This window comes from Pelodiscus sinensis, chromosome 5 (genome assembly GCF_049634645.1).
Source record: "Pelodiscus sinensis isolate JC-2024 chromosome 5, ASM4963464v1, whole genome shotgun sequence".
NCBI classification, from domain to species: Eukaryota; Metazoa; Chordata; order Testudines; family Trionychidae; genus Pelodiscus; species Pelodiscus sinensis.
Genome location: NC_134715.1, coordinates 111,366,934 through 111,381,776, shown reverse-complemented (window position 1 = coordinate 111,381,776; position 14,843 = coordinate 111,366,934). Strand labels below are relative to the sequence as shown.

Genomic DNA, 14,843 nt, shown 5'->3' with positions numbered 1-14,843 from the left:
GGATTTGTGTAAAAAATTAAGTTATAATCAATACATATAGAAAGTACTGTAAAGAAAATATGCTTATCATCACTTCTAAAAAGTCTAATTTATTTTTTTTTAAAAGTTGAAAGTGGAAATTGGCTTACAGATGTTGATCTTAAAAATATTAAAAGCACAGTACAGCAGAACAATTATGCATTTATTAACAAAATGAGAATGTACCAAATTATAAAAGTACCATAAATATATGGAGGTGTCAACAATTTTGTTTTTAAAAAGTGTTTTGTATCAACATTATTCCTAAGAGGATGTATTTTTCCCTACTCAAGACATTTCTTAACCAGAACTGATAAGTGGAAACAAGACACATTACTTTTTCACAGTTTATAACACCTTTCTTTCTAAACATTATGGACATGAGCAAATTTCTAACATTTTTAGTTTTCAGATTTTTAGTTCTAGCTTGCGCATCCTAACGATGATCTTTCACCTTCATAATAATACACTATCAATATGTCTGATTCTGCCTCCACTAAAATCAACAGCAAACTTCATTGACTTTAATGAGACAAAGATCAAGTCTTTGACTATCAAGCAGAATGTATAAAGTGTAAAGAACAATGTGAATACATTCATGCTATTTCAACTCACTTCAGGTAGTTAAATTAAATTTAGATATTTGGTCTATTTCACGCTACATTACATATATTTACATTGTATACATACATTTATGACCTCGATGGTAAATGTTCACACTGTGTAGCAGTCTCACAAAATTCCAGTATCCAGTTTCAGTGGATTGTTTTAATTAACAGAAATGGCAGAGTATTTCACTGGATAATGTCAGATCTTAAAGGACAAAGCTGGCCCTGACACAACACTGTACCTGCAAGTAACCAGAAATCTGATAACCTCGGAGAAATGTCCAAATGAACTGTTTCAAGTTTTGTTCCAGGATTTTGAAGAGGTTACAAAAGAAGGGGCAACATATAAAACACTTATGTTTTGCTGCTAATGGTAATTTGTCTGGTACCATGGTCAAAAAAGGAACAGTGACATCTGTGTAAATTGAGCTCCCAATTTGTGTGCTTTGTATCTTTGTTGTACTCAGCAATGGGATTGCCCTTTTCATAGGAGTTAGTTTTCCTGCAGGGAAGGCAAAATATCAAGCTGTGCACAGAGATGAGCCTTCACTGGCCTTTCAGTGGTAAACTGTGCAACAAGAGGTGTGTCCAACTAGCTGCTGCAGCCTTTTGTGCACCCATGTCCAAGAAGGTTGTTGTTGCGCCCATCCTGAAGTTTTCCTTGTGTCTGAAGGGATGCTCTGCTCTCCAGACTAGATGTCTGCCCACTTTGTTCCTGCTGTCTTCTCAGTCTACCAGGGATTAAAATTATACATATAACAATTGTGGACAAATCATCATATCATAGCACTGTGCCAACTGGTTTAGGGATAGCTACATATTCCATGGTACAGAGGGCCCAGTTGTGCCCTCAGTTACACCTGTTCGATCTCTTTGCCATCCCTAGCCTTCTCTCTACCCCTTTTTTCACTTTTCTTATTTATCTACCAGTGGGGAACTCCACCTTTTGAGAGGTGCGGTGGCTTTTAATGTATTCTCTCGTGGCTTGATCCTGCTTCCATTCAAGGAAAACAGCTAGTCAAGGAAAGGGCCTCCTTTCCCCCCCTCCCCTCTTACCACTCTGCCCCAGTTGGGTCTCTCCTCTACAAGGAATGTGTGGGGGAGGGAGGAAAAAGGAGTGTGTAAAGAAGTAGCCATGGCTCCGCTCACTCTCCCATACTGACCCAAATGACTAAGGGATTACTGTGGTGGCAATTACCTACCATTTTAACTGGGGCCAAACAGTACTTGCCTGGCTTTACCCAGGGTTGGAAATCAGCGGCTCTGACTCACTGAGTGGCAGTGCATCACTGAAGTGCTCAGCCCATCACTGAAGTGCTCAGCCCTCTTCTCCAAGTGTGACACGAGGGTGATGATGGCACTATCCCAGGGCTCCATGAAGACTGACACCTTTGTCTGTGCAGTGCTCTGAATATACACGTGACGTGGTAACGTACCCCAGTGTTAGGCCCTAGAAAATTGGGCCTAGTGCAGTTATGCTAAAGCAGACGTAACAAAGGTTTTTGGGTAGTCCCTGGGCAGAACTGGAGCCGTGCTTGCTTAAGTTGCAAAAGTAAGATAAGTAAAAAGCTGCATTCTTGTACCTGCTGTGATGAGGAACAGTTTGTTTTGAGAACTGATAAGGAAACTCCCTGTTTCTGCTCTTCCCCTGTTTGTTCCAAACTCCCTGTTTATGTTCTCCTTTTGGTCTTTACAAACTGTCTCCTTGTTGCCTGGTACTTGTCTTCTGGGCTGATAAGAAAGTTGCTGATGCTTTATGAATTGCTTAAGGCCATGATGTATAGTTGGCCATGTGTGCATGGATACTAGAAGTTTCTAACTGATAAAGAGGGGTGGGTTGCTTAGCCGAGTAGTCTATGACACGACGGAACTGTCTATATAAGCCTACCTGTTAATAAAATCGGGGCTTGTTCTCTTTGGAGACGGGCCGCTCTCTATTGTTGTGTGCACTCTTCAATAAAGAGCTTATGATTAAACCTTGCTGGTGTTGCCTGTCTCTTTGCGGTCAGACAACGAACGGATGCCATCTGGGTTCGAGTCCCTGACATCAGCATTCCCCAGTGCTTTAAATGGAGAAGGGTGCTAACTGCAAACCTGATGTGGGGGTCTCGGGCAAGTGAGAGCTCACTAAGTCTTCCCACTGTTTGATACACTGTTTGTTCACCCGCTGGTTGCTGTGACAACACAGCTGGCCAAACTAATTACTCCAGTCTCTGGTAAATCACTGGGGGAAACAGGAGAGGTTTGCTGGGGAGCAAACAGGTGAGCTGCTAGCAGTTGCTCACTAGGATCATTTTGGGCTTCACTAGAGGGTCATTCCATGTCCAGTCTCAGCACATGCCCACTGCCCATTGCTACAGGGTGCAATTCACAGGCTGGTCCTGAGAATGAAGCTCAATAATGCCACTGAGTGGATGCTGCAGAATAGTGTGGAGAGCACGTCTCCATTTCACGTAACAATTTTTGTTCCTGGTCTTCTTTTGTTGGCAAATGGTTTCAGTCAGGGTGAAAAGAAAATCCTTAAAAAACAGGCTATGATACTTAAGTGTCATAATTTTAAAATTATGCTGACAAGACAATGAAATGCAGATGGGGGGCTCAGATTCTATTTCTTTCTATTTCTTTTCTGACTCAGCAACTGGCTTTTTTAGATGCTACAGCAATTCTTTGTTTGCTTCTGCTGGAAGCTCATATACCTCCCTCCCCCATGAGTACACACAATGTAATATAGGACAATTTTAAAAAAGTAATATTCAGGACCTGCATTGTGTACATATCCTATAAAAATAATAGGCTCCCTTTGAATCCTTCCCTCGTTATTTTTAGTGCCATCATTTTACCATCAATTGCAGACAATGGCTGTCTGCAATAGAAGAAAATATCAATAAGTAAGCTAACTTCTTGGACAATGAGTGGTCCTGTGGCACCTTAGAGTCTCAAAAAAAAAAAAAAAAAAAAAAAAAGACTAACCAATATATATAAATATAGAGATATAGATCAATATAACTTCTTAGACAATAAACAGGTTGGCTTGATGTGTGGCTACCACTGCAGAACATAAGAATTAAGCATGATACATTCTCTGTCTGCATTTTCTAAGAGTTTGTCTACACTACAGCGTTATTTTGAAATATTTTATTTCGAAATAGTTATTTGGAAATAGCTTATTTTGAAATAACGCATCTATACACAAAATGTATTTTGAAAAAACATTTTGCTATTTCGAAATAGTGCATCCACACTGATAGGACGCTGAATTGCATTTAAGGCTGGCCAGAACCGGTTCTGGCAGGGCATCAGTTCAGGAGTTACCTTGTGTGGCTGCTGCCTGAGGCTATCTGAGAACTGTGCTTAAAGTGACCCCCCTTGGACAGCCGGTACTAAGGTTTCCCTGCTTGCTTGCCTACCTCACTGAGGGACAGCAAAGCATTTTTTTCTTTGCGTGCTCTGGTTCCCCTCACTCAGGTCACCACAGCACTCTGCAGCATGGAGCCAGTGCTGCCCCTGGGCACTCTGGTGCTTCTCCTGGACGTGTTGCTGCGAGCCTGGCAGCACGTTCTGCAGGCAGTAGCAGTCTCCCTTGTGTGCCCCACTAGGGGCTTGTGCCTCATTCCTCCCTCACATCCTTCCATTTACCCCTCCCTAACCCCCCTTCCTGATGTCAAATAAAATACATGTATTTTCATGAACACAAACTCTCTTTATTTAACAAAATTGGGTGGGTGGGGGCAATGAAACTCTGGTGAGACTGGGGAAAGGAGGCAGGAGAGGGGAGAAGAGAGGGTGGGAGAGGGGAGGGGGGAACCTGGGAGGAGGGAGCTGGAAGGGGGAAACTAAGGGCAGAAGGGGGAGGGGAAGCTTAGGGCTCAGGGTTGGGGGTCTCGCTGAACCACCTTGATTTTCATGCAAACCCACTCCTGGCCTTTGGTGGCCAGGCTGGCAGCTATCCTGCCATAAATGGCCGCGTTCCTCTGTCTAGTTCAGAGATCATGGATGTTAGGGGCATCCTCCCCAATCCTGAATAAGGTCCATGATCTCCACCATGGACCAGGAAGGTGCCCACCTTCTCCGGGCCCTGGAAGGCTCCTGAGAGCTGGCAGACTGCTCCTGGGGAGCGGTGGAGGGCTGGCTGCCAGTGGCTTGCTGGCTCTTGTTTTGGGGCCACTGGGTCAAGGGCAGTGACTGCTGGCTCTGAGCTGGCAGGCTTGAAGCTGACACAGGCACTGTGGCCAGAGTCAACCCCTTTAAGGGCTCAGGGGAGAGGGAGGGAGAGGAGTGTTCTTGGTTGATGCTGGACTGGCCACCAGGGCACCCTGGGAAGGCTGGAGGCCCCCTATTTCAATATAAGTGTCTACACAGCACTTATTTTGAAATAGCTATTTCGAATTTGGCGTTATTCCTCGTAGAATGAGGTTTACCAAATTCGAAATAAGCACTCTGCTATTTCGAATTAATTTTAAAATAGCGGTTTGGTTGTGTAGACGCTAGTAAAGTTATTTCGAAATAATGACTGTTATTTCGAAATAACTTTGCCGTATAGACATACCTTAACATTTTTTCCTCCCCCTCCTTAGGAACTGGCTTTTGCTGTTCTAAATATTTGTGAACCTGAACAATTTAGGAGTATTTTGCAGATCATAACCGAATGTTATTGTTTGCCTTATACCTGCATCACTGAATTTAGTTCTCATCAGCCAGCTTTTTTTCCTAGCTACAGATGGCTAGGTCCAGACTACAGTCCTTTGCTGAAAAAAGCTACTCAACTTGCACTCCGCTTTTTCTAATAGCTTTTCCAGAAGAGGCTTTTCTGCCATATGGCCCCTTATTTCTCGTAGAACAAAGTACACAGGGCTCCCTGCAAGAGCATATTTTTTCTTCCTAAAAAAAAGAGGAAGACCAAACACAGTCTCTGGACACACCAGTCTAGACGTAAGATGAATAAGACACAGAAGAAAGAGAAATATACAAATTCTGCTGCTGAAATTGCTATTTGCCTCACTAAATAATCAACATTTGTGGGAGTTACCACAAATGCGCTGAAAACAAACTAACCAACCAGAGAAGTGCAAATGTACAAAGCCTAGTCTCTTCTTCAATTTTTATTAGTTGTATCTTACAGCAAAACAAAACATGATCCTCTTGCTAGGTAAACAGACGTGTCATGTTGCTCATTTCCACATTGGGAGGAAAATATTTACTTTCACTTGGCGAGAATGTTAATTTAGATTACGGAAAGAATAATAATGGGAATGAATAAAAGTCAAGGATTCACAAGAGAGCACAGTATCTCCTCTCTAATAGATATGGCGGATCAGTGAGCAAACGGCAGCTAGCCCTATAACAGAGTCATAGAATTTTAAAGGAATAGATAACAAAGGCGTTCCAGTTCATAGCAGAACTGATGCAGCAATGATTTTGCATTAAACTGAATCATCTGTGTGACGCTGGTAGACCAGGTCAATTCACTTGTGTATTAATACAGAAGATAGATCAAGGTAACTGTTAAATATATAAGGATTTTTTGGTGTTTAAACTTTATGAAAACTAATGTAATATCACTTATTTGCATGCAGTTATAATGTAATAGCAAACATTTACATTGCAAATACCCCTGTAACAAAATAACCCATCAGACAAAAAAGGGGATCTTGTGAAATTCAAATGAAGAATTTTAAAAGGAAATGCTCATTTGAAAGTAAGTGGCCATTGTGTGTGATTAAGGCAGCAAGTCTCAGGGAGCTCATGGAAGTCATGGATTCTCTGACTTTTCTGGGACTCCTGTGGCTTCTAAGTGGGTGGTCCAAATACCTCTCCCTGAATGCGACAGCCCAGGGAACTAGTAAGGAGCCTGGCAGCAGTAGCATGGGTTGGGTCCCCCCACACTCATTGGCAGTGGTAAGGGGAAGTCGAGCAACACGGCTCCACCCCCAGCTGCCCGCCACATGACTCTGCTTCCCACTCTGCTGGAAGCTGGGGGAGCAGAGCCACATTGCCACTTCAGAGAGTACCTGACCTCTGCTGTGGGTACCAACCTTCCCCTCCCCATTGATCCCCTGAGCCACCCAGGGGCTCTGGCCCCTTTCCCCGCCTACCCACACAGTGTTGGGGAGGGGCATGTGGTCCCTCAGGCCCCCTCACACATTGCCAGTGATCTTTGGTGTAAGTGATTATTCGTCACTAAGTCCAGTTTGTCTGGGTGGCAAGCAGTGTTCCCAGTAATTTTTCCCACCCCGGAGCAGGATGAATGTTGTGTGCACCAGCATGGAGGTGATGTGTGACCTCACTTTCATAGTGGTGCACACAACAAATTCACATGCCGGGGGTGACATCAGAACTCCATGTGAACACAGGATCTACCAGTGTTATTGCAAGGTCAAGGTCTTAAATTCTAAGATGCATGAACAGCATCTATTACCCAAAGAAGGTGCTCTAGGCACTACGGCAATAAAAACAATATTCATAATATACCACAATCACCTATATGCTACATCACTTCCTAACGTTGCTTACTAATGTGTGTTGTGGTAGCTCACTAGCTTACCAGGTAATCAAATAAATCTGTTCAATTAAATTAAATACAATTGATACACAGAGATCTATGTTTTGCCTCTAGCTTAACATTACAGATAAAATACTGAAGGAAATGGGCCTGCATACTTAAATACCTTCTTGCACTGCTGGCACTCTTCTGACAGTTATGCCTACTCTTTCTTAAAATCCTCAGAAAAACATGCATACACCATAGACAACTGATTCAGGTTGATGGTTCCTGTTGAGTAATTATGTTCAGTTAATGTCTGCAAATACAATTTTCCATCAACTGACACTTTACAATCAAGTATAATGGGTTTAGGTGCACCTAAAGACTGACTAACGTGAAATATTGGTAAGCGGAATTCAAGAGACACATTAGACCAGATGTTGTGGTACTGTGACCTACACAGTGCCTTGCAATCTCAGATGTTTCATGGGAATAGACAAAGCAAAATAAGGCTCCAGAGACACAGTAAACAAATGAAAACAGCAAGTGATGTGCCACCATCTAAAAAATTAAACCTAATTTAGCATTAAGATTCAACCCAGACTAGGAAAATAGGTCATGCTTAAAAATATGTTCCCAGATGACCTTGACCAGATAAGATAAGATAAGATAGTCTACAATAGTGTTTTAAAACAGATTAACTAAAACATGTTTGTTTTTCCTAGGCTAGGGATGGCCTTTTAAACAAGTATACAAGCAAGGTGAAGACTGCTCCTAAAAATCTCCCACAGATCTATAGGGGTATGTCTACACTACAGAAAAGATAAAAGCTGCCATTGTTGATCTTTCAGGGTTTGAATTAGCGAGTCTAGTTAAGACAGCTAATTTGAACTGAGAGGGGCACACCAGTCCAGGCTGGTAGTCCTGCTTCAAGGAATAAGGGAAGTCAAAGGGATAATGTCCTCCCTTCCATTTCCTGCAGTGTGAACAGCGCCAGAAGTTGCGTAGCTTAATTTGACCTTGTTCTATAGTGTAGACATACCCTAGGATAATAAGTCTCTGTGGAGCTTAAATAAGGCCAATTGGCTCTTTAGCCTATCAAAGCCACATACTTAATTCCTGTTTGTAAATTGTTCCAGACTCTTGCTTATGTATATGTATTATTCCTAGAAGTAGTCAGCCTTCTAAAATGTATTCCAGACAAAGACACATTTCCCACCTGGCCTTGAATGACTACTATTGAATGACTACAACCCATCCTGGACAATGATCCCTCACTCTCACAGACCTTGGGAGGCAGGCCAGTCCTTGCCCACAGATAACCCGCCAACCTGAAGCAAATTCTCACCAGCAACTATACACCACACCACAGTAACTCTAACTCAGGAACCAATCTGTGCATCAAACCTCGGTGCCAACTCTGCCCTCATATCTACAACAGTGATACCATCACAGGACCTAACCAGATCAGTCACACCATCATGGGTTCATTCACCTGCACATCTACCAATGTAATATACGCCATCATGTGCCAGCAATGCCCCTCTCCTATATACATCGGCCAAATTGGACAGTCCCTATGTAAAAGAATAATTGGACACAAATCAGGTATCAGGAATGGAAATATACAAAAACCTGTAGGAGAACACTTCAGTCTCCCTGGACATACAGTAGCAGATTTAAAGGTTGCCATCCTGAAATAAAAAAACTTCAGGAACAGACTTCAAAGAGAAACTGCAGAGTTACAATTATTCTGAAAATTTGATACCATCAGTTTAGGATTAAATAAAGACTATGAATGGCTAGCCAACTACAAAACAGTTTCTCCTCTCTTGGTGTTCACACCTCTACATCAGCTGCTAGAAGTGGGCCTCATCCTCCCTGACTGAATTGACCTCGTTATCTCTAGCCTTACTCTTGATTGGTACTCTTTTCTTATGCCGGTATATTTATACCTGCCTCTGGAAGTTCCACTACATGGATCTGATGAAGTGGGTCTTTGCCCACGAAAGCTTATGTTCCAATAAACCAGTTAGTCTATAAGGTGCCTCAGGACTCCTCATTACTTTTACTATTGGTGAGTGAGGTCCGGACAAGAGCCTTCTCATTTTGAAAGGTTATCAGCAGACTACCCACAGCAGCATGATTTCTTGAAGTTGCCGGTTGATATATGCAATGCTGCAGCTCACTGACATGTACTGATGTAAAGCCATGAGACAAACAGACACAACCGCAGAACAGCAATCTATCATTGCAGGGGGATTCCTCTGCCGTCTCTTCTCTCCCCCACTTCCTGGCTCTTGAAAGGAAAGGCATGTCATTGTTTTCTGGTGGCTTTAGGTGTGGTTTGTAATAATACCAACTTGCTTAATGCTGCGTATCTGTGCTTCCATCAGGTGTGCCAGCAAGTGCTATAATCAAAACGGACTCACGAGAGCCACAGAATGGCTATCACAACAAAGGTCCAGAATTATGGCATGGGAAAGTCTACGCTGACCATACACGATCATAAATGTGTCAGGCAGAGTTTATATTCACAGACAAAAAACATGTGGTGGCCGGATGGCTTAGACAATATAACTTCTCCTTCCTTCCTAGCAGCAGCAGACTGTCAGGGAACCAGAAACAGCTGATTAGCTGAAGCCTAAAAGTGGCTATAAATATTGACATTTCTATCTCCCTGCCCTCCTAGAAACACCTGACACAAAATGTATGTGATGCGCACTCCTAAGAGACAAAACAGAAGCCAGAGCTCTTAAACAGTAACCAGTCTCCAACAATAAGAAATGTCCAATAGATATAAGGTACATGCTCCCCACTATCTGTCAGGAACAGACCATGTCTTCTTTCCCCCACTCAGAATCAACTCAGCTGCTATACCTCCTGGCTGTGTCTAGACCGGCCAGTTTTTCCGGAAAATCAGCCGCTTTTCCAGAAAAACTTGCCAGCTGTCTAACTGGCCACTTGAATTTCCACAAAAGCACTGACTTCCTACTGTAAGAAATCAGTGCTTTTTGCGGAAATACTATGCTGCTCCCATTTGGGCAAAAGTCCCTTTTGCGCAAAACTTTTGTACGAAAGGGCCAGTGTAGACAGCACAGATTTGTTTTGCGCAAAAAAGCCCCGATCGCAAAAATAGTAATCGGGGCTTTTTTGCGGAAAAGTGTGTCTAGATTGGCACGGAGGCTTTTCCGCAAAAAGTGCTTTTGCGGAAAAGCGTCCATGCTAATCTAGACGCTCTTTTCCGCAAATGCTTTTAACGGAAAACTTTTCCGTTAAAAGCATTTGCGGAAAATCATGCCAGTCTAGACGTAGCCCTGGTATCTAGACCTTTTGTAGGTATGCTCCAGGAAAGAGGAAAGATGGATGGATTTGTGTATATGTGATCTGGGTTCAATTCTTGGCTCTGCAACACACTTCCCGTGGTATCTTGGGTAAGTCACTTAACCTACCATCTGTATAATAGGGCTAATACTAGCATACCTCGGAGTATGTCTACATTACCCTGCCCGGGATTTGAATTTCCCGGGTTTCATTTGCATAAAGCCAGGCGCCACCATTTTTAAATGTCCGCTAGGGCGGACTCCGTGCCGCGCGGCTACACGCGGCACGGACTAGGTAGTTTGGACTAGGCTTCCTAGTCCGAACTACCGTTACTCCTCGTGAAATGAGGAGTAACAGTAGTTTGGACTAGGAAGCCTAGTCCGAACTACCTAGTCCGTGCCGCGTGTAGCCGCGTGGCATGGAGTCCGCCCTAGCGGACATTTAAAAATGGCGGCGCCCGGCTTTATGCAAATGAAGCCCGGGAAATTCAAATCCCGGGCTTCACTTGCGACTCCGGTTGCCTACATTACCACCCTAGTTCGAACTAGGGTGGTAGTGTAGACATACCCTCATAGAGGTTCTGAGAGGTTTGTTCTACTTCCAAGCTTCTACTTTAGTATCAAGCTGCCGCATGTATTCCTCTCTTCAGACAACAGTGTTGGTGTGTTCAGTGTGCCGCTACATGAGGCTAACATTAACCTTAACATTTGTGCAGGAAGGAGCTAGGTTGCTTTGTTTTTCTCTTCCTCCTGTAATTCTCTAAACAACTGTCATGCTTGGACCCTGTTGTCCTGATCCTACAAGTGCTGAATACACTGCATATTTATTTCGAAATAAACTATTCCAGAAGAAATACTCTGAAATAGATTATTTAAAAATAGCCCATCTACACTACAGGGAAGCCTCAAAATTAGTCCAAGACAGGCTTCCCTAATGTGGATGTGCTACCTTGATTTAGAGCCCCAGGAGGCACTGGGGAGTAATTCGTTTGATTGGCTCTGGGGAGGAGCTATTTTGAAATAGCAGCAGCGGAGCATCCACACTACAGCTATTTTGAAATAGATATTACGGAATAGGTGTTATTCCTCGTGGAATGAGGTTTTCAGAAATTGGAATAAGACTCCCGTTATTTCAAATTTATTTTGAAATAACGGAATTGCTGTGTAGACGCTCACTCAGGTTTCAGAACTTTTCATAGATCTTTAAGCTGATTCAATCAATTAGTCTGGTCTCTTGCATAACTCAGGCCTAACACCCTCACCCAATAATTTCGGCACCAGGATCTGATCTTTGTAGGATCAGACGTGTCCTCTGTTATCCCAGACTTTTTCTCCATTGCCATTTAAAAACAGGTTCCTTGAGCACGCTCCTGTGATTTTAGTTTGATTGGAGTTGAATATTTATGATTCATTCTGTACCTGGCTGGATTTGCTTTTCTTAATAGGGGTTTCATGTATCTGTAATGCCTGTCTAGGTATTTATATCACTCATCACCATAATAGCTGAATGTCTCTTGAATGGATCTTATATTACACTTTTTTTTCCTTTTTGCCACTCAAAGTATGCTCTGCTGACTTTGCTTCATCTTAAACCCCTATCTCTCTCAGCATTTCAGGTCACTGTGCTACTTCTTATTAATCTCATTCTTGTCCCTTTTCTAATGGATGTTCCTGCCTGTCTTCATCAGCAATCTTACCTAATTAAAAAGATGCCTTGTTAAACATTATTGAGTCTGGTTGGCTTCTCGGGACCAGTAAATGCTTCTTAGCTATAAACTGCTCCATTTTTGTGCAGTAATTTCTGTTAACTATTAATGATTTAGAAGGACTAATCCAAACAATTATTTCCCTCTGTTGTTGCATGACTAGGGACTTAACGACAACAAGTAATACCAGGAGCTACATAACATACAGGGAAGTTGAAATTAGAGAGTTGAATGAGAAGCTGTTCATTGTCAAAGCGCCTGATCTACAGGTCACTAGAATCAATGGCCAAGAAGAGCTTTCTTTGGCTCAAAAGTCCCTGGGGGATAAGAATTGGATGTTCTTGCTTGCCAAGCCACTAGCTCAGACTTCTGTCTCTCGTGTGGGTTTTTTTTGTGTGGCTATTTTGATTATTGTGCATTTGTTAGTATAAGCAGTTGGCCACAAAGATTTCTCTAGTGATGATAACATTGGAAAAATAGCAGGGATATTCTGTGTTCAGCCCATTTAATGAAATCATGAACAACCAACATGATTATGTCTTTACATTTTTTTTAAAAGGGAATTGAAAATATAGCTTTCAGCTATGTTTTTTTCATTAGGGGATTTTTTCATTAGGGGATTTTTATTAAGGCTCTACTAAACAAAATCAGCCTCTTAAACCGATGACAAAACTGTTAGAATACAATTTCAGATACTTCTACAAATGTCTGGGGGAAAATCTATTGCTGGATTTTTCTAGAAATAATTTTTTTTTTGTAATACAAAGATTGTACAGTACTCCATATTGTGTAGAGTCTGTTTATCTTTTAACTGAGACATTTTAGTATAGCCTTTCAAGAACAATAAGAAATATTTAATCTTATTATCATCTTTAGATTATCTCTGCATAAACCCATTTGCCCATTTTATGTGGATGACACATGCACATTGATATGACGTGATATAGGATATGCTAGTGCTAGTTTTGGAGAATGTAAACAGTGTTAAAATGTCCCTGACATGAGGTTCTCATGAACTGTGGATTGTGCTTCCTCTTGGCTGGTGATTAGCTTTCTTCCAGGTTTGACGCCTCCCCTTGAAATCTTGTTACCTTGTTGCTCTCTCTCTAAGTGATCCCTATTTTGCTCTAGGACAGTGGTCACCAACCAGTAGATCGGGATCTACTGGTAGATCTTGGAGCCTCTGACAGGTGATCTTTACTGGTTTGGCCAAGAGGCGGTCAAGTGCCAGCACTTCAGCTGCTCCTCCTCCCACTGCTGCTTGTCTCCTGCCCTTTGCCACTGTGCCCCCTCCCGCCCCTCCACCCCCCAGGGAACCTTCTGCTTTCTGGGAAGGGAAGGGAAGGGAGAGGAGGGGGCACTGATGTGAGGATCCCCCTCTTCCACCCTGTATTCTATCTCCAGTGATAAGGGAGGGGACACAACAGGGCTTGGAATGGGGTGCTTTTCTGGATGCTTTTGAGAGTGGTACAGGGCCAGCCAGTGCAGGGATGAGCCTTCCTTAGGCCCACTGCACCACCACCCAGGAGCCACCTGAGGTAAGCAGTGTCCATCTGGAGCGTGCTCCAAACCCATGCCCCAATCATGAACCCCCTCCTGCACTCCTGCCCCAATCATGAAACCCCTCCTGCACTTCAAGCTCCTGCCCTATCCCTGAGCCTCCTAGACCCAAACTCCCTTACAGAGCCTGTACCCTGAACATCCCCCTCCTGAATCCAAACTCCCTGCCCCTGGCTCAGCCCAGACTCCTCCCCCTCACACTCCAAATCCCTTAGCCCCAACCCAGAGCCTGTGCCCCAACCCTCTGCCCCTTCCTGGTGAAAGGGAGGGAGAATGGGGGAGGGAGAAAAAGAGGGCCAAGTAAGCAGGGTCAGGGCCTTGGAGAAGGGGCAGGAAGGAGGCTGGGCAAGAGTATTTGGATTTGAGATAGATCTTACATTGCACTTAAATTGAAAAAGTGATCTGGTGGTTAAACAGGTTGGAGACCACTGCTCTAGGAGGTGTAGAGTTCTCTTTTTGACTCAGCCCACTAGCCAGGTCACTGTGTGGTTTCCCCTTCTGATGTTTGCCCTTCTCTCAGGGCCAGACTTCTACTCTTTTCACGGGTGTGCTCCTTCACAATCTAATGTACAGATGGTGGCTGAACACTACCTCACTACAAGACTTTCCATTGCCAGATTCTCAGCTTTGTCCTAGTTCAGCCTATAACTGCTCAAGGGAGCTTCATCCTCCAATCAGGAGGCTGCTTCTCCAGCCTATTTTCCGCATGTGGGGTCAATCAAACTAATTGGTCCTTTCTGCGCTTTAGTTTATGGTTGTGAGGTGAACACCACAGCACAGTGCCCAAAAATGAGTTCCGTAATTTGTAGCTGATGTTCAACTGAAATAAGTAGACTAATAAAAATAAACCTTTTGCCCACTGGCAATTCTGCCACTGGCATATCTGGAGCACTGGCCAATTCAAAAAAGAGAAAAGTAAAGTATATTAAACTCAACTGCATGGGACAGTCAGAACTCTCAGGAGGTCCCAAAACAAACTGAACTGATGCAATAATGGACCAAGATTTTCAAAAGCTCAGTAGAGATTTTGGTGGCCTTGGTTTCTGTTGCCCAACTTGAGATAACAAAGAAGAAGCTGATATTTCAGAAAGAGTTGAGAACCCCACTCCCCCCAAAAATTAGTCACCTCTAGGAAGCCTCAAATGCG

General features: G+C 43.2%; 1 protein-coding gene across 7 annotated transcripts in view; it reads right to left on the bottom strand.

Annotated features, from left to right (window-relative positions):
• The window catches only part of STK32B (serine/threonine kinase 32B), a 288,545-nt gene that overhangs the window by 21,813 nt on the left and 251,889 nt on the right, over nt 1-14,843 (bottom strand). For 6 of the 7 annotated variants that reach the window (XM_014576105.3, XM_014576106.3, XM_006128198.4 and 3 more), the window contains one exon: nt 826-1,357. The exons of the other annotated variant lie outside the window; for it this stretch is intronic. In XM_014576105.3, the coding sequence (XP_014431591.2) occupies nt 1,219-1,357 (139 nt within the window). In that variant the 3' untranslated portion in view covers nt 826-1,218. Of the gene's footprint in view, nt 1-825; nt 1,358-14,843 lie in introns of those variants that run through there. 7 annotated transcript variants of the gene reach the window in all.